General features: G+C 40.7%; 2 protein-coding genes and 1 long non-coding RNA gene across 9 annotated transcripts in view; 2 read left to right on the top strand and 1 right to left on the bottom strand.

Moving 5' to 3' along the window:
* The window catches only part of LOC126377733 (zinc finger protein 570-like), an 82,654-nt gene extending 78,287 nt beyond the window's left edge, over positions 1-4,367 (bottom strand). For both annotated transcript variants that reach the window (XR_007567975.1, XM_050025539.1), the window contains exons 1-3: positions 4,198-4,367; positions 4,017-4,120; positions 3,346-3,829 (exon numbers count right to left, since the gene is read on the bottom strand). Coding sequence is in view for 1 of the 2 variants with exons in the window: in XM_050025539.1 (XP_049881496.1) it covers positions 3,346-3,829; positions 4,017-4,120; positions 4,198-4,305 (696 nt within the window). In the remaining variant the exon portion in view is untranslated. The remainder of the gene's footprint in view (positions 1-3,345; positions 3,830-4,016; positions 4,121-4,197) is intronic.
* A 7,228-nt stretch (positions 4,368-11,595) lies between these two features.
* Positions 11,596-12,723, top strand: LOC126377770 (uncharacterized). Its single transcript, XR_007567986.1, has 2 exons — positions 11,596-11,646; positions 12,156-12,723. It is a non-coding gene; the product is annotated as an uncharacterized LOC126377770 (long non-coding RNA).
* Positions 12,724-13,098: 375 nt separating this feature from the next.
* Positions 13,099-23,947, top strand: part of LOC126377718 (trithorax group protein osa) — a 73,900-nt gene continuing 63,051 nt past the window's right edge. For 4 of the 6 annotated variants that reach the window (XM_050025499.1, XM_050025498.1, XM_050025502.1 and 1 more), the window contains exon 1: positions 13,099-13,401. In XM_050025499.1, coding sequence (XP_049881456.1) covers positions 13,367-13,401 — 35 coding nt within the window. In that variant the 5' untranslated portion in view covers positions 13,099-13,366. Of the gene's footprint in view, positions 13,402-13,759; positions 14,387-23,947 lie in introns of those variants that run through there. The other 2 variants (XM_050025501.1, XM_050025500.1) reach the window with 2 other exon arrangements.

The raw sequence follows: 23,947 nt of genomic DNA, 5'->3' as shown, positions 1-23,947 counted from the left end.
ACAGTTAAAACTACTTTTGCTAAACGTCACCCACATTATCTTTCCATCTACGTATATAATAAAATTTGCCACAAACTCCCGATTAAATCGATGTCCCTCCGAGAGACCAAAAAAGAAGTTGAGACATGGTTGCTGAGTCAGAACTATGACAAAACGGAGGAATTGATGCCAAATTCATAATTACGGGATCACATAGAAATACACACTCACACACACACACACACACACACACACACACACACACACACACACACACACACACACACACACACACACACACACACACACACACACACACACACACACACACACACACACACACACACACACACACACACACACACACACACACACACACACACACACACACACACACACACACACACACACACACACACACACACACACACACACACACACACACACACACACACACACACACACACACACACACACACACACACACACACACACACACACACACACACACACACACACACACACACACACACACACACACACACACACACACACACACACACACACACACACACACACACACACACACACACACACACACACACACACACACACACACACACACACACACACACACACACACACACACACACACACACACACACACACACACACACACACACACACACACACACACACACACACACACACACACACACACACACACACACACACACACACACACACACACACACACACACACACACACACACACACACACACACACACACACACACACACACACACACACACACACACACACACACACACACACACACACACACACACACACACACACACACACACACACACACACACACACACACACACACACACACACACACACACACACACACACACACACACACACACACACACACACACACACACACACACACACACACACACACACACACACACACACACACACACACACACACACACACACACACACACACACACACACACACACACACACACACACACACACACACACACACACACACACACACACACACACACACACACACACACACACACACACACACACACACACACACACACACACACACACACACACACACACACACACACACACACACACACACACACACACACACACACACACACACACACACACACACACACACACACACACACACACACACACACACACACACACACACACACACACACACACACACACACACACACACACACACACACACACACACACACACACACACACACACACACACACACACACACACACACACACACACACACACACACACACACACACACACACACACACACACACACACACACACACACACACACACACACACACACACACACACACACACACACACACACACACACACACACACACACACACACACACACACACACACACACACACACACACACACACACACACACACACACACACACACACACACACACACACACACACACACACACACACACACACACACACACACACACACACACACACACACACACACACACACACACACACACACACACACACACACACACACACACACACACACACACACACACACACACACACACACACACACACACACACACACACACACACACACACACACACACACACACACACACACACACACACACACACACACACACACACACACACACACACACACACACACACACACACACACACACACACACACACACACACACACACACACACACACACACACACACACACACACACACACACACACACACACACACACACACACACACACACACACACACACACACACACACACACACACACACACACACACACACACACACACACACACACACACACACACACACACACACACACACACACACACACACACACACACACACACACACACACACACACACACACACACACACACACACACACACACACACACACACACACACACACACACACACACACACACACACACACACACACACACACACACACACACACACACACACACACACACACACACACACACACACACACACACACACACACACACACACACACACACACACACACACACACACACACACACACACACACACACACACACACACACACACACACACACACACACACACACACACACACACACACACACACACACACACACACACACACACACACACACACACACACACACACACACACACACACACACACACACACACACACACACACACACACACACACACACACACACACACACACACACACACACACACACACACACACACACACACACACACACACACACACACACACACACACACACACACACACACACACACACACACACACACACACACACACACACACACACACACACACACACACACACACACACACACACACACACACACACACACACACACACACACACACACACACACACACACACACACACACACACACACACACACACACACACACACACACACACACACACACACACACACACACACACACACACACACACACACACACACACACACACACACACACACACACACACACACACACACACACACACACACACACACACACACACACACACACACACACACACACACACACACACACACACACACACACACACACACACACACACACACACACACACACACACACACACACACACACACACACACACACACACACACACACACACACACACCCACATAGACACTCCTTCTAACTTATAAATACTATATATTATATACATATTATATTTTTTCACATACCAGTTTCTTTTGTACGTTTAAATGTTTCATCTGTTGCTTCTGGATAAGTCCGAACAAAACCAAACAATGTTAATTTTTTCGGGCCCCTGCGATACAGGCTTATGCTTAGTGCAGGGTCCGCTGTGTTATCTGTCTATATGTAGATTTTCTGAAACTACCTCATAAAACCAGTTTTTTGTAACAGATTACTTTTGTAAATCTCTTTTTTTTTTTGAAATAAATATTTTTCTATTTTCTATTTCTATTTCTATTTCAATCCTAGTCACTATATCGTCTTTTACACCACATCTCTGTCTTATCACACTGTTTCTCACTCTATCACTCAACTTCACACCGCAGATGCTACGCAAAGACCTCATTTCTCCGTAGAAATGAGGTCTTTGTGTATCACCCTGATACCCTGATACCCTGATAGGTGGTGAGCCATAATGCTATCTATAATGGTCGAACCAACTGTGATAGTGAAAACTTTAATATTACCTTATCTTTTTTGGACCGTTTCTTCTTCTGGAACTGTATGAGAGACATGTCATCTTCGCTGTTGTCCGACTGCTGGTTCGTGTCGAAGAAGTTATCCTCAATATCCGGTTCATTCTCCAACTTCACCTGCGCTTGAGACGGCTTTGGTTCCTCTTTTACTTTTACGTTTGCATACAACGGTATGTCTATAGTTATTTCATTTGGTGCAGGTCCATTGCAATTATCCTCCGTCTGTGTGCTTTGCTCACATGTGGGTCTCTCCTGTGGTTCCAGTCTTGCACGCAACATACATGCACATTCATCATGTTGTCCATCTGCATTGTGACCTTGTATGGAATGACTTCTATTGTGCTCCAATTTAGGCACAACTTTCTGCTCCGTGATGTCTGGCAGCGGCGGGGGAGAGTGAGCATCATGTTTGATAAGCGTGAGGTCAACTGAGTCCTCGATTTCAACTGCGGTTGATATCAGAACAGCGCGCAACCTGAAATCGTCAATAAAACTATGTTTGCAAACTTTTTCATTAACTACGTTTCGTCTAACATTGTTTACAAAGGCGTATAGTAGCATACTTGAATTTAGATGTGTAAGCTATGACGCCAGTAGCATGCCAATAGCAATATTCATGATAATGACTAAGATAACATTGTTAATTCTCGAAACACGATCACCTGTTTTGCACCTCGATAGTTTCGTTGCAGAACTGGTAGAAATCGTTCACTTTGCAGCTGCACCGGTCGCAGACCTTCTGCGGCAGCCGGTCGTTCTTGAACACCTGCGAACACCACACAATCAGTAACAAAGTCATACGCAACTTGCAGGTTACACCACATCAACACCACGCGAAATTACCTTGATCGGCAAGTACAACGACATTTTGAGATACAACGCATTTTCCTCGTCAAAAATATAGTTATTTACGAACTTCGTAGAGCAACATAATCGACATATTTCTTCCATTTTATTATAAAAATATAAATAATCGAGCCGTGATGTTTATTCCGAACGAAGAAAGTGACAGATAGCTCAGCCATTTGTCAAATATTGACCTTCCAAATTCGGTGTTGCCAGCTTCTGGAACGGTCATATGGTAGACCCAAAACCGATATGTGCTATACTTTGTAAATAGATGTATGGTTAGGTTAAGGGTGGGCGGAGGCGGGCGGTCGAAAAGGGGAGCTGCGCCAAACTTTTGATTAATGTTTGTAAAGTTACCTTACCTACTCCAAATTGTAAATATTCAGTCGTGAACTTTCATCGCTTAAAGTCAATGAATCGTTATACATAAATAGACGAGTGCGAAACGTTGTTTTGAGTAGATAGTTAAGCCATTCTAGATATGCTATCATGAGACAACCAATATGGCACCACATCTTATCATAAAGAACAACTACAATTAAGTTCATTTAATTACAGTTTAAAGACATGATTAACTCGACAGCGAAATAACTAGTCATTACTCCCTATTGCTTATGAATTTTATGTTTAAAGGGTCGCGTGGATAAGGATTTTTCGAGACACGTCAGACGGTAGGGTCTATCCCCGACCTTGCTAGGGTGAGTTGAGTATAAACGATGTATAATATTAAGGCTGTACGTGGGATAATAACAATTACATCAGTATTGATGCGGTATAACTTCCTGAAGCGAGCTGTTTTCGTGATAAAGGCGTCGACGGCCACTTATCTTTATCGTGCGCCTTCAACAAATAAAGTGTAAAAAATCGAGATAAAGTGAGCACCATAGCTGATATGGTGCCTACCTTGATTTCTCGCCGGCTACTCTCTGTTCGAGTTATATGTTATGAAATTCTGCTAATGAGGTATCTCCAGACAGGTACATTACAGATTTTGTTAACAGTATAGGTAACATAAGCTTATAATTATTCGTCGCAATATGAGCTAAGTTAACTCCGAGCTCCAAGATTATTGTTAGACTAACGTGATAGGTGGTGAGCCGTATCGCCGTCTATAATGGTCGAGCCAACTGTGTTAGTGAAAATTGCACATAAGACAAATTAATAACTCATTGCCAAGCTTATGAGTAGGTCCATAATGTATCTAACACTTGTTTCCTGTTTTTTTTTGACGTGACTTATTGTAGATTTGCCGCAGATGGTATTAAACAATAACTCAGGTCTGACACACCTCTTTCCTCAGATAGGTATCTACAGTTCCATTAAATTGGTCAGATACAAAACCAGAAGTAGCTGTAATATTTTCTGAAGAATCACTTACATAGGTAGGTATGATTGTCATAAACCGTTATCACTGGATGCATTGGTAACTTAACTGCCAAAACTTTGACAGATCGAAACTATAGTTAGGTACGTACCTATAGGAGCCCACCAGGACAACTTGCAATATTCAAACTTTTCCTCTCTCCTTCTTCGTCATGTCGATGGCGTATTATATCACACTTTTTAGAAGTTTGACTTGCCCTCCTAGTGAAAGGATTTGCCTATCTGAGTGTTACTAACATGCCGCCCATTATTACTCCCAATTTCTTCATAACCAATACAAGATTACGAACAACAGCAATATCAGGAAATAGCTGAATTTAGCTACTCATTTTAATCTCACCCTTGCTTAAGAGAGCTCTTACACCAACCAAGTAACAGATTCATGTTAGTAGGTACCCTGTTAGTAGCTTTGAAGTCTATATACATAAATAAGATCATGCCTATTTCCCGTTGGGGTAAGCAGAGACCACAGAATTCAGATGATTAATCAAAAAACAGCCTCTTGTCAGTATAATCATAACATAAGAATATAACATCCTGACTATATATTACTAATTGGGATAGTCAGAGGTGCATTCATCATTGAACTTTAGTATACTTTAGTACCCACGCCTCGAGCTTTTTGTTAAAGCAAATTAAAATTGTAAGACTGTGCATGTGCATAGCTGTAAGTGATTCATTAAATAAATAAGACCAACTGTCCTGTTACAATCCAAACCCCATTGTTCAACTTTTGTGTCTGGAAATCTAAGCCTTTATAAAGTACGAATACACAAATATATTTATTTGTTTTCCAAATTAAAACTGATTACTTGAAGAACCTTGAACTACCTACAAATAAATCAATTTACTTATTAGTCATTGTCGTCTACCTGCTCAACTTCAGGTAGGTATCAGCCAGGATTAGCGGGAGGTACAATCTAGAAACTGATTACTTAAAGAGTAGTAGTGAGTGATAATTCAAATAGGTGGAAAAATATGAATTAGGTCATATAAAATTTAGATATCCGGCTCGAAGGACTATGTCCCACGCAGGTGATAGTTGAAGATAGCAAATTTATACGTCAGGTCAATAAAAAAAATGTTAGATCACAGCCTCATACTTTGAAAGCTTTTTAGTGATTTTTGATTCTGTTTCAACCAGAGTTAATGTTGTATATGTTGGTTGATAGAGATCTCAAAGGCCCCTGCAGTAAGTACTTCTAGCTGCAATTCTCTGTATAGATAACAAATGATAAGATAAAAAGCATTGTGTTGAATGCACCACGTGGGATTCTACGAAATAAGATATTTACTTGATAACTGTCTAAGAGGCTTAGGCATCTAATGGACACTAGTCAGTCATTTGCAGGACTTTAATCTCAATAGCAGTTACTTCAACTTCTCACGACAAGTTTGACATGGCCAAGCTCTACAATCGCCTTTTCTTTAAAACTTTTCCAAGGCAAAACACTTAGAAAGGTGTTCGTAAAAACTTATCACTGTAACCTGTACGATAACAGCTGGAAACTAGGTTCAGGTGTGGCCGTATCTGCGCTGATATCGACGAATTCACCAAATTCGTGAACTACACGCCACTCCCTGCAATAATAATGACAATTTAAAAAAAAAAGACGGTGTTTTGACCACAATACTAGAGATCACATATTTTGAAAATTATTTCACAACAATCCACGTATCAGTCACTAGAAAGGACGCTGGTATAAATAGACTGTTAATTATATGTATATTCTAGATTCCTTTATTAAGGTGTAATATCTACGATAACGAGACCCTATTACAATTACTAAACCTCACACACCTCCTTCAACCTGGCACATCCCTCCTTTGCATGTATGTAAATTATAGTAATAATGTGTAAGCACGGTAGAACAATGAAATAAATAAGCAAAAAATGTTATTGTTACCTACTTTGGAAGAGCGGTGCCTTCTAATACAGGCCCTATTAGCTTAAAAGAAGGCATCAGCTTCTAGCTGATTGTATTTTGTTTGTTGCCAATAAACATTATTTTATTTTTATTTTATTTATTTTTTATTTTTTTTAAACCTACGCTGTCTGTCTGTCCGTCCTAGAACAAATGAAATATACCTACACAAGCATCTAACTTAGTACGGTTATAAAGCAAAAAAATATTAAAATCGACCAAGTGTGACTCGGACAACGTAAAAAGGGTGCTAGCAGGCTATTTTCCCAAAAAAAAAAATAGTTCATAGTTTATTTATTGCTAATAAAATAAATGTTCATATAGATGGTGTTGTACAGTTTTAACGTAAAATATAAAGTAATGGCAGAGGAATATATAAACAATAATTGTTGTTTGATATTAGGAACAGATTATGTATAGGATTATGTTAATACATAATAACTTTGTTTTTTTTATTTAACCCTTTCACGGACAGAGACCATGGATCATTGATGGTTCATAACAGGTAGTATGACACCTTGGAATCAGAACGTCCGTAGACGTTCTGTACTTGAAAGTGTTAAAATAGAAATTGTACAAAAAGTGACTTAAAGCTAAATAATATGTCGCCAAACTCCAGTGCAGTTTGTTGGCGACTAATGCACTCACCTATATTCCTTCTCTTTATTTTGGTCAGAATAATAAAATCTCCACCTCCACCAACCCGCATTGGAGCAGCGTGGTGGAGTATACTCCATACCCCCTCCGGTTGATTGAGGGGAGGCCTGTGCCCAGCAGTGGGAAGTATATAGGCTATTTATGTATGTATGTAATAATGGAAGATGTGTAGTGCCTGGGTGTAATAGCAAGGGTCATAATTTATACCCACAAAACAAAGATGAAAGATGCATATGTCTGTTATCTATGAATTTAGAAGGGAACGTAGCTTGGAGAGCATCTCATTGTGCCCTTGTAGAATCCCGGAATCGAAAAAAACTGCTTGGTAACACTCTTGTTACGTACAAGTCCGTACAACGGTCGGTACAGATAACGTTATGGCACTAGGCATAATGGTACGGTCCCGAGCATTAATATGTATACACTTTGGTACCGTGTCACATTAACTTTTTTGACAAATTGATCTGTAAGTCTCACTAAATGTCAAATATGTTAGTGCGACAGAGTCCTAAAGTGGGTACATTATATTGCTCATGACTGTACTAGGTGTAAATGCGTATAAAATATGATAACTGATTACTTACTTGTTGTAGATCTTGATATCAATTTTATTTTTGTAGATAAAACATTTAAGTATAATTACCTTTAGCTACACTACGAAATAAAGATTATCCGTATCAATAACGTGAATAAGAATGATAGGAAGGTTTCTAGATCTGGATATTTACAGATTGTCAAGGCCAACCTTACTATAAGAGAAAGCTCGATTGATGGTGGTAAGTTATTATAAAGGGTGTCTGTAGGTCGACCATCTCACCATTTTGTGTATTCGCCCACAGCTGGACCAATCACCACTACTGACCAAACCAATGACAGGATTATTAAATTAATAAAGATCTATAATACATCATTGAAAGACAATTTCTTACCCTACCTGCAAGGCAATGTACGGCAAAGTACTTAGGATGATAACTTAACATAAGCATAACTGCTGGGCACCTTCCCTAATTTAACCAGGGGGGATATGGAGCATACTCTACCACGGGTGGGTAGAAATACGTGTTTGGATTAGTAAGTTAGTAACTCGGGACAAACGGCTCTACGTGCCTTCTGAAGCACGGGATCATTTTACTTTTTTGGACAGTCAGGTGATTCACAGCCTGCAATGTCCTAGTCCAACAACGGACATTGTCACAAAATGTTTTTGGTAATGTAACCCGGACCTCCTGATTGTAACCCCAACGCTCTAATCACTAGACCACGAAAGCTGTAACAGGTGATATAAGTGTAAACTAAATCTTAAAATGTTGATTCTTGAGCAGTATGTAGTTCTATTAGTCCTTCAACGGCTTGAGGTTTGCCCACCCACCAACCATGGATTATCCGCGAAGTTTATGAACACGTAGGTACCACTAACATTGTCGTCAATAGACCACCAGCGACCACAAACCGCCAAGTCAACAGCCACGAGCGCAACCTTGAAACTTACAACATATGAAAGCAGGAAAATCGATCCAACAAACTTGAGTCAACTTTGCAATCGAGTGAAACGGCACACACGTTGAACTCTGGCTTAACTTTAACCCACATAACAAAGTTGAATGTAAACACAATACGAAGTTCCCAAGTGCCGGTTCACGGCCGCTCCTCCCCCTCACCCCCTACCGGCGTCTTCTCCCCGGCTACCCTCGCAATTTGTTTCCAACAATCTGGGATATCTTCCGACGCCGTAATATCTTTGGCTTTCTACGTACGTGATATTTCGTAAGGAGTTTTGCATTTGTCAAGTTTTTTGGGGAATTTGTTTTATTCTTTTGGGGTTGGTTCTGTCTGTACCTATATTTCAACAAATTACTACGTACTAATCCTTTAACGCCTACCAATTTTTTGGTCCTACGAAAATGGTAATTACAAAATTAATTGGGATAGAGGAGAATAAGGAGTAACTAATTACATAATAAAAATTGTCAAATAATTTGTTTTGAAGAACAAACGTATGGCTACATCATCTTATGTTTTTTCTGCCTTTTTATTCGGCCATCCTTCAATTCTTCCAGAGGCTTTAAAATTTACCACATAATAGCTAATATGTATTTATAGATGTAGGCATATAGCTATGGTTAACCAAAGCCCTAAAGTTAGCAAATCTCTGTGGATTTATTTATTGGGCATATTACGTACCTATGACAAAATGATGATGTTTGATATATGTGTGTGCGAGTCTTTTGAAAACTATTAGAAAACGATTTTTGTCTGTAGAAAGTTTGACTGCTCCTCGTAAATTACGTAGTTTTGTCTGACCAATTTTCGATTGCAGGTCGAAATTTGACCCTCCCATTGTATTCGTGGATACCTACTTTGTACTTGTATATTCTCAACCTATTGTAAAAACCGCTTAAACGCATTTTTGAAAGTTACATTCTGATGTGATTTTCTTTAAGAAAACCTCGATTTCTTTTTGACCTTCGTTACATTTAGTACAGTAAGCCTCCTGGGCAATCTACAAGAATACGAGTCACGAGCAGATTGGCGAATTCCTTTCCCAATGTTGTCGAGTCAAATTCCAAAGGATGTGTTATGCTATCGAATTGATGAAATCTTCTCTTTAGCTAAACCATCATCTTCACAGGAAGTCGTTCAAAACCGTATATACTTATACGTGTGATATATCTTATAATATATCACACGTATAAGTAGCACACCTGTCTATATGCGCTGGAGTTCTTATCTAATGACACCGTTTGATATGAGACCAGCTCCTACTTGTTATCTATCGTGTCGAAATTACACGTACCTATTCCAGTTTGGTTGCCTTTTACAAAACTTAAAATTTTCAGGGAATGTAGATACCTATTTTAGCAGTATTCTTTGGAATTTGCATAATGGTTAGGAGATGAAATGAGGTAGAGCGTGTTATAGGCACGAATACAGATTACTCAATAGCTTGACAAAATCTAAGACCAGGACTCAGCACAGTGGTAAGAGACTGAACCAAGAACGGTAATGTTGTTGGAAGGGTGTTGCAAATTGGAACCGTGGTGAAGACTTGGTTGAACTAAACGCTGCATGATAGCTGTGGAATGTGTAATTGTCGCCTAGAGATATAACGTAATAAATGTGTATCTCTATTGTAAACAATGGCAGAGGTGGCGGAGGCGCCTGTGAGTGCCGACAGTAGACTCCGGGGCAGTGGAGCGCCCGCGCGGGGCTCCGCTCCGGGCCGCGAGCCTCACCGCTTATCACGGCCCCTGCGATTGGCGGAGTGAAGTGTTTGCGCGACTGATACCGGCGGCCAATCGATTCCCTCCCGTTATCACGATCATGGTGGACATTCATACCTCGTGTCGTTTTCGATATCGTATCTAAAGATATCATCGAAGGTATAAATATGGGCCCATCAATCGATCGGCTCTCTATCGGTGTTTGGCTGTGATTCGTGCAGTGAAGCCGCGAGTTTTGTGCAGGATAGCTTCAGGAGGTCAGGACCCCAGTTCCCGGTATTTGCACAAAAGTGTCGTTCCCATACTTTCTTTTCCAAACGTTCCGTGTTCAAAGTTCAAAATGTTCTCTAACGTTTATCTGAGATGCGTACGTGGCGCTATTCACGTCGCATAGATAACCGAAGTGTACTTTTTTCGCTATCAAATTGTATTAGTGTCAGACTAGAACAATTAAGCGCTCGAATAAATGTAACTGATGTATTAATATGGGATTACGTAACGACATATGGTGGTCGAATGGCACATGTGGTCGCGTTTCAGCGTATGCGGCAAGTTATCCTTGTAGCGATGGTATTGTTTCTAATATTAGTGGAGCTATGTAGGATCGCTGACGCGACAGGGAAAAGCGGTGCTCTTATCAGAGTACGTTAGCCGCACCTTTTCGAGCGGTGATAGCGCACCGCATATCGAGCGCGCGCCGCGATTGTCACAGTGAGCACGCGCGCGCGACCATCATTCATGCGCTCTAATATTCTCAACATTTCAGGTCTCAACTCTCCGCTAAAGGCTCCACGTCTGAGTTGGACAGGGGATCTTGACAGTTTATCCTCGCACGCTGCCAGATCTATCTTTCCAGCTCACGCGTGGAACCGCCCCATCGTAATATCCACCACCATCAAGAAGACACGAGTGAAGAAAAAGCGTGAAGGACTAAGTGGAGGTGTGATCTCTTCACTTTTTATGCTTAAAGTGAGATTCAACTCCTCCAACTTAACTCTGAAACGCACAATCTACGCGTCGACGAAGACTGAAATGACTAACTAATTAATAATTGATTATGTATAAAATTGAATCATCATTATTTGGAATTTTATGTATATATGATTTTTATTAACTTATTAATCATAATTAGTGCTCTTATCAATATATTTTTGCCATTAAATATGTATCTTATCCAGAGTGAAACAGCGATTTTGATAGTTAGATAAATAGATATGTGATAAATAACCAATAAAAGATACTTAAATGTAATTGTAAGACATATATTTACAGAAAAATAAAGTGTTTAAAATATATATCAAGAGGTTACCTATTTAACTAAAAACCAAAGAGAAGTCACGTGTTTTATTAGTTTTCCTATAATTACCTAGTTCCTTTAACACATCAACACACATAAGATTTGCACTCACAATTAAACAAGTGTGCAATGTAATAAGAGCAATCTTAAATTTAACACTTCATAATGATTGAAAATGTTTTTACATTAGAAAAATTCACGCCTCCCACTATTTTTTATCGAATCAAAAGTTGGCGCCATGTAAAGCATAGAGGGCGCTACTGAGCGTGAGGCGAGGACGAGTAATATGATAGACCCAACGCTCCACAGACTGGTGTGAATTTAGCAACAAATCACAAAAAAAAATCACAACACCCAAAACAAAAAATGGGCAAAAAAATGTTGGTAACACTGCGCTAAAAAAGCTTGCAAACTTCACGCACCTAACCTGCGCTGGACATCGACTCGTCCGTATCTCTAAACTCTGGGAAAATGTATATTGATTTTTCAAAGAAAAGTCAACCGATGTAACAAAACACCGTTCGCGGAGTGTTTATACGCGTATTGTAGTGCCGCGGTGAATGTGCAGTGTCGTCAAAATGGTGCGACGGTGTTCCTCAGCGCTTTCCGAGTGAGATCGGAGAGAGTGTGCGTCGCTCAGGCACGGGCCGGAGCCCGGCCGCGGCCAGGGCCTGGGCGCCATGGACGCCGCCGACCCGCTGCGGGTCGCGAGGCCGTGAGTATCCATCGCAGCCACCGCCGCGCTAGCCGCGGGCCCCGTGCTCCGCCCGCGTACGTCGCGGATTATTTTGGTCCGTGCGAGCCCATCCGCGGTTGCGAAACGTCCCGAGCCGTTCTCGCTCGCGCGGAGCGGACATTCTCTCGCTCGTGCGGCGTCATGGCCTCCGTCGCGTTGCGCCATTTCGAAACGGTCGCATCGGCTCGGCGAGGACACGGCGACACGAGCGGGCGGCGGGCGAGGCTCGGAGGGCGCAGCCCGATAGCGATCTTGCAGCGCGCCGCCCGACCGTGACGCTCAGCTCCGCCGGCAGCCCCGGCCGAGCGCGCCGTGCATGAATGACTCGAGCCGCTCGTAAATCAGACTCGTGTTTACAGTTTTTGCGGCGGGCAACCTGTCCCGCGCCCTTTGTCTCGCGCTCGCCGCACGCCGCGCTCGGCGCGCCCGAGCGCCTCACTAGTGCGCTCACTGCACTGGCTGCACGGCGCGGCTCACGGTGCACTACGCTACTCGGTACACACGCTCGCTCACCGCCTACCTATACGTGCTATACATAGCAGCGAAGGCTGTACTCTACTCAAACAAAGCATTTTGCCGTAAATCCATACTGGTGGCGAGCTCCCGCGTTCTTTGTGATCCGTCGCGTAGCGTAGTGCCCGTACCATTGCGCCCCTCGCTCGCGCCACATCTGTGATTGTCAATCGTTAATTATAGTGTGTGTGCTTTGAGGTTAGGTCTTTATTTGTGGCATCAGTGGTGATTGCAAGTTAGCAGTCAGTGGGACTTGAATATATCATTCTAACCAGGCCTGGTCCATGTGGAGTGATGTTTGTATACAAATTGGAGTTGCAATAGTGTCAATATGAATATGTACTTGTGTGGTTCAGTGAGTGTGCTGTGATTGTATAGTATCCAGTAGTGATTGTTGGATTGTGTTCCGGAGCTTGTCCTGGAGGTGGATGTGAGGCCGCCCCATGCTCAGGTAGTCCTAACGGTTGCAACAGCCTGCAGCCATAACTGGTTACATCATGTGTTTCAGCAAACCAAGGAAAGTGTCATAATTGCAGCATGCGTTGCACAATACTGATGCTTGGCCAACACCATGATAACAAAGCTTGGGACCGAGTGATACACACATAATTACAATAGCTATACATTGGGAAACAGATTATAAAATAGTGACAAGTTTTCTTGGAATTGGATTACAGATGTCAAAATCTTTGTTATGATTGTCTGATAAGTTTGTTTACATCATACATTTTTATGATTGTAGAGAGATTTTATTCCTGAATGGGATATAACCTCATTTTACTCTCCCCATTTTTATAAACATTTGCAATTAATATGTTTATTTGAAAAAAAAAAAACAATTAATTTTATTAGAGCAGCTAAGTATTGATAATTTTTGTTTACATTTGATATTAATAGTAGCATTGGGAGTTGTCCGAATACAAACCTTGGACATTTACCTAATTTTTTTTGTTTACAGTGTAATAATACATTGTTAATAGGTACTTTTTAGAAATATGCAACCATATGGTTGTTTATTTTATAATTAGAAATGGACCAATAACTCTACCGTTGAAAGGATCTTTGTTCAACAAAACTCTCTTCAGACTGTGATATCAAGTCTTCATTTTCCATTTATGTGGATTCTCAAATGGTTTCAGTTTTTGGTGAATTCTTCTTTAGTCTTTGTATTAACTATTGATTTCTCTGTAGTATATTGAGTGGGTTGGGTTGGTGGTATAATTTTTAAATCCCGCTTTTTAAATTCAGATTAGTGTTGCCAATTTATTATTTATGGCTTTATAAATCTCTTATTTTAGGCTAGGTACATAGGTTATAATGTGTATGACCCTATTTTGTTTGTTTTTACTATATTTTGCAACAGATCTGTAAGATTTGTTGGCTCTATTAAGCTCATAATGTAAACATACCACCACGCTTGTATTCCCCAAAAGGGGTAGGCATATTATTATGAATATACCAATTCCTCGACAGCTATGTTTGAGTGTCTTGCAATAGGGAGCCAGCTTAATGCTATTAGAAGGCCATTATTAAGTGCATGATGTAACAAAATGGCTAATCAGGATAGTTTCCTTTATCCTATTTGATTTTATTTTCCTCATGGTATGTTGTTTTGTGACTAACAATGTTAATAACACTTTCTCTTCGAATATTTAGTTTATTGATTTGATACATCATATTTATTGCAATGTCACAAGCAGTTAAGGTGCTACATGGCAGTAGGTACATGTGATGCCCTGCAAGGGCACAGCACCAAATAATATTAAACTTATTGGACTTGATGTTATAATTTTTACAACCCATAGCGGTCTATTGTGGCTTGCACAGGACTGGAAAGAATGGTGTGAAAGAGGGGCTTATACCCAGCAGTGGGTGGATATACACTGTGTACAATAGTGATCCAGCTTTCCTCCCAACCTCTCCAGAGTGTTCTAGAATTCTAGATAATTATTACTTTCCATGTCTGTCTCTTTCTTGTTGGAATAATGGCTGATAAATGTACTGGAAATTCTAAGCATTTTTCTCTAGTATTCTTATGAAGTTAGAGTGTCTAATTCTAATAATCAATATTAAGTTTACTATCAAACATCTGCTTATTATTATTATTTATTTATTAATTTATTGTCATGACAAATTGTTACAAACATTATTAAACCCCGAAAAGGTTTGTCCCGGCATCATACACACAATACCAACACAACAACATAACATTATTATTCATATTACAACCTTAGATATCCTGATTGAAAGTCTGGCTTACCCACTTAGTTTTATAGCTCTGTTATATTAGGTAAACTGCACACCAGCATTGCATTGTTAGTGCTTGATCTAAGCACTAAATACCTTTACAGCTAGAGATGCCTATAATATTTCATGTCATTTAAGTTTATACCAGTAGCCTTTAGCTGGATACTGGTTGTATGTCGACGGGGAAGAAGCAAATACTCCTATCTTACAGTTAGGTCTGTGTAAGATAGGAGTATTTGCTTCTTCCCCGTCGATGTAATAAATACCTTTTCATATGATAAATATAAATGGTGAAACCTATGTGGAATCTTATCTATTATATATTGGTTGGTGTTAATTTATATTTCATTCTGTCTTTACACATCAATACATTAGAGGAAGTATAATCATTCCTATGTTCAAGTTAATTGAGAACCATTGGATTTAATTGCATATCATTTTTATTGTTATGAAATTTATTTTATTTTATTAAAAAGTTCCCCAAACAGATTCATTGTATACAATACATGTATGACATAACTCGTACAGGTTTAGAACTAGTCTACAATCTAAAAAATATAGTGGAAAGGATAGAACTTAGGATAAACAATACATACTTAAACCAATTAAAACATTAAAAACATCACCACAATGACAAAACAAAAATGAGTAGAATAGCTAAAGAAGCAAGTAAGACCACAATAATCGCTTAAATTTTCTAATATTATTGTCGAAATGATCAAGATGAGCATTAGAATGCTTGAGACCATCATAGTCGGGACACATTTTTATAATAATTAATTAATAATAATTGTACCCAGTTTTTGTATATAAAATAAGGAAACTGACTGACTGACATAATGAGCATATCCCAAACTGCTGCTACTAAAAAAAAACATATTTTTTGGTTACTACCCAGGCTACTAGCCCAAACACCTCCACCAACTCGCAGTGGAGCTTCGGTTGATTGAGGGGAGGCCTGTGCCCAACAGCGGGACGTATATAGGCTGTTTATGTTTTCTTTTTATGTTTGTTATTTGTTTTGGAGTAACAAAGTAATTGTAATTTTATTTATAAAATTATTTACATTATTTTATAACAAGCTAGGACTTTCAATCTGGTCGGTTGCACCGAGGTTGAACCGGTAGTGAATATAAACTATTTTATGTTAAATAACAGTAATATATTAGAAAATAGTGTGTTCACAACATACATAAACTCTAAAAGCTCGGTGAAGTGTGGGTTCATACCTCTGACTAGTCCAATTGTATATACACGCATATACAATATACACGCATAAACTACCTATACAAGCACGTAATCCAGTCAGGGTGGGCAGTCACAAGTCATCAAGATACTACTTTCAGCCACTAGACATCCTAAAATGGATATAGGTATATTGAGCCATTTTTTTTATTAATTTCCACACTTACATCTACCATTAAAGTTAATAGTGTAGTAATAATAACAAGGTGTATTATTTTACAATTTATACATGTATATAAATTCACGCCTATTTCTTTACACTTTACAATTTATAACAAATTATTATGTTATAAAGTTATGTTGTGTTAGGGTTTTTTTCTTTTTAAGCTGAAGGCTCTGCAGCCTTATTTCATACACTGTATCACTTCAATCTGTAAGATCTGTTCGCTTAGTTCACCTCTAAACCCTACACTATCTATGTAGTGTAGTATTTGTTTACGTGTGAGATGTTTGAGCGCCTCTGGAGTCTCAAGGTATCCTCCAAAAGATGACACAGCGCTTGCTCATCAGGGCCTCAAACTCCCCTAGGATGTGGAGGGGGTTTCAACCTTCCTGTAGCAGAATCTGCAAATCTTGAAGTTCTTTAGCTCAAGCTCACGTCTATTGGGGTAGTCAGAGGTACACACATCGCAAGATGAACTAAGTAAACACCTCACCGAGTTTTCTGTTAGACCAACGTGATAGGTGAGCCGTATCGCCGTCTGTAATGGTCGAGCCGACTGTGTTAGTGAAAACTGCACTTAAGATAAATTAGTAACTCATTGGTGCAAGTCTGGTGCTAGGGTTCGAACCGGCGCACCTCGAATGAGAAGCAAGCCGATGTACCACAGGACCACAGTGACTATTGGTCATGTGCTTTTTAAGGCAGCAATGTCCAGTTAGGGCTCTTACCAACATGCGCATGTTGTTCCTATGCATCCCTGTTACCTTGTGCCATAAGTGCTTTGATTTTCTGCCAGGTTACCAATCCATCACCCATATGATAGACTATCCATCATGTTGGAAAGGTTGTGGGTATTTTAGTATCAATATGTAGGATTATATGAAGTAATGTGCAGTAGTGTGCAGTGCTTGTCCCTACGCTGAAGTACGGTAGTGAATGTTGGGTATGGCAGAAGAAGCATGAAAGGAGGATCAATGCCGTAGAAATGAGGTCTTTGCGTAGCATCTGCGGTGTGAAGTTGAGTGATAGAGTGAGAAACAGTGTGATAAGACAGAGATGTGGTGTAAAAGACGATATAGTGACTAGGATTGAGAAGGGAATGTTAGGTTGGTTTGGACACGTTGAGCGGATGAAGGATAATAGAATTGCAAAAGCGGTATATAAAGCGAAAGTTGATGGTAGGGCTGGCAGAGGAAGACCGAGAAGGACTTACGATGACCAAATTGGAGATGTCCTTAGAAAAGGTTCAATACGATCTACTCTGAACCGGCGTGCGTGTATGAAGCGATTGATGAGTGTGGAGGAGGCAAGAGAAGTGTGTCAGGATCGGAGCAAATGGAATTCTATAGTCTCTGCTTACCCCGGTGGGAAATAGGCGTGAGTTTATGTATGTATGTATGTATGTGAAGTAATTAGGTGTTATGTAGCTATTGTGCACTGTATCTACTGATTATTTTGTTTTATAAGCTGTTGGTTTTCAACACTTCAGGACTTACGATGACCAAATTGGAGATGTCCTTAGAAAAGGTTTAATACGATCTACTCTGAACCGGCGTGCGTGTATGAATGAAGCGATTGATGAATGTGGAGGAAGCAAGAGAAGTGTGTCAGGATCGAAGCAAATGGAATTCTATAGTCTCTGCTTACCCCGGTGGGAAATAGGCGTGAGTTTATGTATATATGGTTTTCAACGTAATAAAAATAAATAAATGAAATTTTGCATCCACGCCAATTATCGGCATTAACATAATAGGCTACTTGATAACCCACTCAAATGAGATACTTTTTACGAAATATCAAAAGGAAAGTTTTCAGGCAGTCGCTTCTGTAATAAAAAACCGGACCTGTCTAATCTTCGGGTTAGGTAAGCGGACCCTGTGGAAACGGGATAATTCTAGGGAGATGATGATGGTGGACTTGTCAAATCTTCAGGTCTTTTGACTATCCCAGTTGCTTATAGCCGTGTGCTCATATTTTATGTGGAGATGATGATTATTTTACTATGTTTTATGCTTCTGTTTTTGTTGGACGTTTCAGGCTTGAATCACCTGATTGTCCGAAAAAAGTAAGATGATTCCGTGCTTCGGAGGGCACGTTAAGCCGTTGGTCCCGGCTATTAGCCGTAAAAACACCTCTACCAACCCGCAGTGGAGCAGCGTGGTGGAGTATGCTCCATACCCCCTCCGGTTGATTGAGGGGAGGCCTGTGCCCAGCAGTGGGACGTATATTGGCTGTTTATTTTATGTTATGTTTCTACACGTTTTTGTTTTTACGTTTTGTTTGTTTGTTTTTGTTTTGTTGTTTGTTTGTTTCGAGTAGCATAGAGAGTTAGGAGAATGCTACACAGACAAGAGCGTGGCTCTTATATTAGTGATGATGAATGTTTATCCGTGATAGCCCTGTTCGGAGAAGGCGTGACTTTCATTGTATAGTAACGGCTTCGAATCCCGACACGGGCTTTAAAACAATGAATTGGGACTTTACAAGTTTGAATTCATGTTTGGATTATAGATAATTACATGTTACGTCAGTAATCTTTTTTTTTAATAAGTTTGTGTCTGTCTACCCCGTAATTAAACATAGGTAGTGTGAAAATTAGTTATTGGTAAATGCGCAAATGTTACAAATGCGAAAGTGACTATCTGTTACGTCTTTACACCTAAGCGGCTGGGCCGATTTGGATGAAAATTAGCACACAGTAGAACATTCAGACAACAGAGCCGCAGATGAGAAGCTCGTTTATCATATTTATCAGGACTATATTTAAGGTGACTTATTACCTCTACCTACTCCCTTACATGTTACAGGCGAAAATCTATATACTTTTGATTTTTTATTGAATGTTATTATAACAACCATTTTCGCGTCGCAATAGTTTCAGCCCTCTGTCTTACTCCAAAGGCTAACTAACTTTAATGTAGTGTGTTCGTCGAATCCCACCTAATTCCCAGCAGTGGGCACGCGGCGTGGGTCGGGGATCGCTAGGCAATGACCCGACGACCTCTCGGCTTGCGCGGCCCGACGATACCTACCTACCTATACGTATAGCGTACGTACGCCAGCTACACACACACACACACACACACGTATGTGTGTATTGCATGTGTAGTGGTACAGTAGGTGTGTTTACGTGTGCGTATGACGGTTTAGCACGGTGTTGTGTTTATAAGTTGGTTTATTTTAGAGCTAAAAGCTTAGGTTTTTAATGATTACTTGATTTTGGTCTCCGTTGCTGAGCGTTATGCTCACGATACGGAGGTCCCGGGTTCTATTTGGGTCGTAGACCAGGTTCAAGATAAATTATGAAGTTCTGTTTACTAAATAAAGACATCTAAAACTGACGAAAAGCATATTCTTTTTTCTATTTAACTTATTTATGAGTTTTAAACGAGAAAAACGTAATAATAAGTTCGACATTTTACCACGTTTTTCTATGACGTCACAGTGTGCTTTTTCAAACAAATTCCATAGTAATTTCGTATTTTGAAGTTTAGTAAAATTAACTGATTTGACTAGTTGGAAACTAGCCTATTCTAATCCCGGTAGGGACATCACAAAAATCTCCTTATGACCCCTGGTTTGGTTAGGACGTTACAGGCTGATCATCTTGTTCGAAAGTAAGGCGATCCGTGCTTCGGAAAGCACGTTAAGCTTTTGGCCCCGGCTACTAGTAACTGATGTAAGTCTTTGGCGGCTCATTAGTAACCCTGACACCAGGGTTGATGAGGTTGGTGATTGGTCTCACAAACCACACGATAGAAGAACTGGGGTGTTAAAATGGCCACATTGGAGCAATTCATCTAAGAAAGCAATATTGCCATTTGACATTTGTTTGCATTGCGCACTTACTTTTAGATCGAGATGAATCACTTCGATGTGGCCATTTTAACCCCCTGTTCTGTTGTCTGGTCTTAGAAGAAATATTGTTTGAAGAATAAAATAGTTGATAGATAAACGATATTATATTATAGTTTCATTTTGAACATAGTTCTTATTGGACGGAGGGAAATTGGTCTCGTTAGGTGCGTCTGACTTTTCGGGAAATTTAAAAAGGCACGTACCTAGTTACGGGACGCGAAAAGAGGACAGTTGTAAGCAGATATACATAATACATGTATAATATCACGCCTATTTCCCATTGGGGTCGGCAGACATCACGGAATTCCACTTAAAACCACACGTAATTTCGTTTATTGACTCGTTATGGGCGACAGGCTGACCGTAAGGTTTATCATTATCATCTTAATTTTCAGACCTTATAACTTGTAACTCTGATTTTTTGTTGTGTTCACCAAATTGTTATAATTTTTTTTTGCCACTGGTTGCCCGGAAGAAATTGCTTCTTAGCAATAAGGCCGCCAGATTGTACTGTATCTTTCGTCCGTGTGTGTAAAACTTGTTTTGTATGTCGTGTGCAATAAAGTATATTTGTATTTTTTTTTCTCTGAACATAAACTTTCTTAATTTTATGTCAACTTTGTTTCTCTGACCACCCCAATGAGGAGTATGGTCGTAAGATGCCTTTTAAAATCTGCATCATAATATGCATCATAAATAATATTATTATTTAACTATACACCACTCTCTTCCCGCACTATTTGGTATCGGGCGCTTACTTCACCCCCTCTGGGACATACCTTAATCTTAAATGCCCGTAAGCCGCTAAGGATTTAAGGGGACCGCGCGATTGCCTGTCTCGCTCACACTTATGCGTTAGTCGGCACGGTGAGTTTTATGTATGGAGAGTCCGGGGTTTGTGTACTGCTGTTGGAAATATGGGCCTTATGGGGTTAAGAGATTTACGTGTATGGCTGTCAGTCCGTCGCTATTAAGCCATGACAAGTATTACAAACGTTTTGAAATCAAAATCCTAACGATGATGGATGGTGATCTGCGGGTAGTTAGTTCATCTTGCGTTGGTTGAATCAAAGAGCAAAAGTTCAGTCACTGAGCCCAGCGAATTATTTGTAAACATTGGTGAAATTACGAACCATTAGTCGTTATAATTATAAAATGTATGTTTTGTAGGTTTTCTTCTATCGTGTGGGTTGTGAGGTGGATTACCAACCCCATCAACCCTGGTGTCAGGGTTACTATCGAGCCGCCAAAGGCCCCTGCCATGGCTCATGTAACGACTACTAACTTACATCAGTAAGTAGTAACTGGGACCAACGGCTTAATGTGCCTTCTTTCTTTCGGACAATCAGGTGATCAGCCTGTAATGTCCTATAACCAAACTAGGGATCACAAAGTGATTTTCGTGATGTGTCCCCACCGGGATTTAAACCCGGGACGTCCGGATCGTGAGCCCAACGCTCAAACCACTAGACCACAGTGGCCGTTCGTTTTAACGATCTAGATTAGGTGTGAAATAGGAAGAGATTTCAAGTCTTAAACATAGCTTGCGAGGAGTGGGTGTTTAAACTGCTTTATACTACACTCTGCCTACCCCTTTGGGGATATAACCGTGATACTATGTTATACGCCAGAAACTACATTTTCGAACAAAAAGAATACGGTTTGCCCCAAACCTCGAACCACGTTACCGAGTACGTTACCCGACATAGTCCGATATACACACGTATATGTACGTATACATAGGTACCTACGTCGTCCTACCCTCACACAGTTACCGGAGCGTGCCCGTATATATACAACGTAGCTAGCTATATGTAGGGTGACCATACATTCTTCCACCCCCGGGAAAGCTTAACGCTCGCTAATTATGACGAAAATTCTGAAGTTATTCGACAGTAAATTCATTGATTATAATGTTTTGAATTTAGAAAAGATCTCTATTGGTAGAAGAGTCTTATTTATAACTCTTCCTTACATGTTTCGAAAACGCGTTACGGCGTAGAGTTATCATCATCATTAATCTTAAGACCCACGCTCTTGTCGGTGTAGCATTCTCCATGGTACTTTTTTTAAGGAAAAATAGGGTAGTCGTTTCCCTCTTGCCTTCCGCCCCGCAGTACTCTGTCTGACGCGAGTGGGATGGCGCCCAGAGTAGTCTATTTCAACGCCGTACTAGGCCTCCTGCCTCTGAATAGTACTGACAGTTACTGCTGCCCTCTGTCAGGTTCCAGGTTACAGTCCCTCTGACTTGCCAATCCGTCCTACATTGCCGTACCGATGGCTCCCATCTCCGCCTCTCCAACCGTTGAGGTCTTCACCCGTATCCCTGGACATGATCATGATGATGTTGATCGTAGAGTCACTGGGCTCTAATCCACTGAATTCGAGTTTATGGGTTTGAATTCATGTTTGGATTATAGATAATTAATATCACATGCCGGTCACAGGCCGGTCATAGGATGGGTGACCGCAAAAAAAAAATTTCATCTCGAGCACCCT

Source organism: Pectinophora gossypiella, chromosome 24 (genome assembly GCF_024362695.1).
Source record: "Pectinophora gossypiella chromosome 24, ilPecGoss1.1, whole genome shotgun sequence".
NCBI lineage: Eukaryota > Metazoa > Arthropoda > Insecta > Lepidoptera > Gelechiidae > Pectinophora > Pectinophora gossypiella.
Note: the sequence above shows the minus strand (reverse complement) of the source record. Positions and strands in the feature narration are given on the sequence as shown.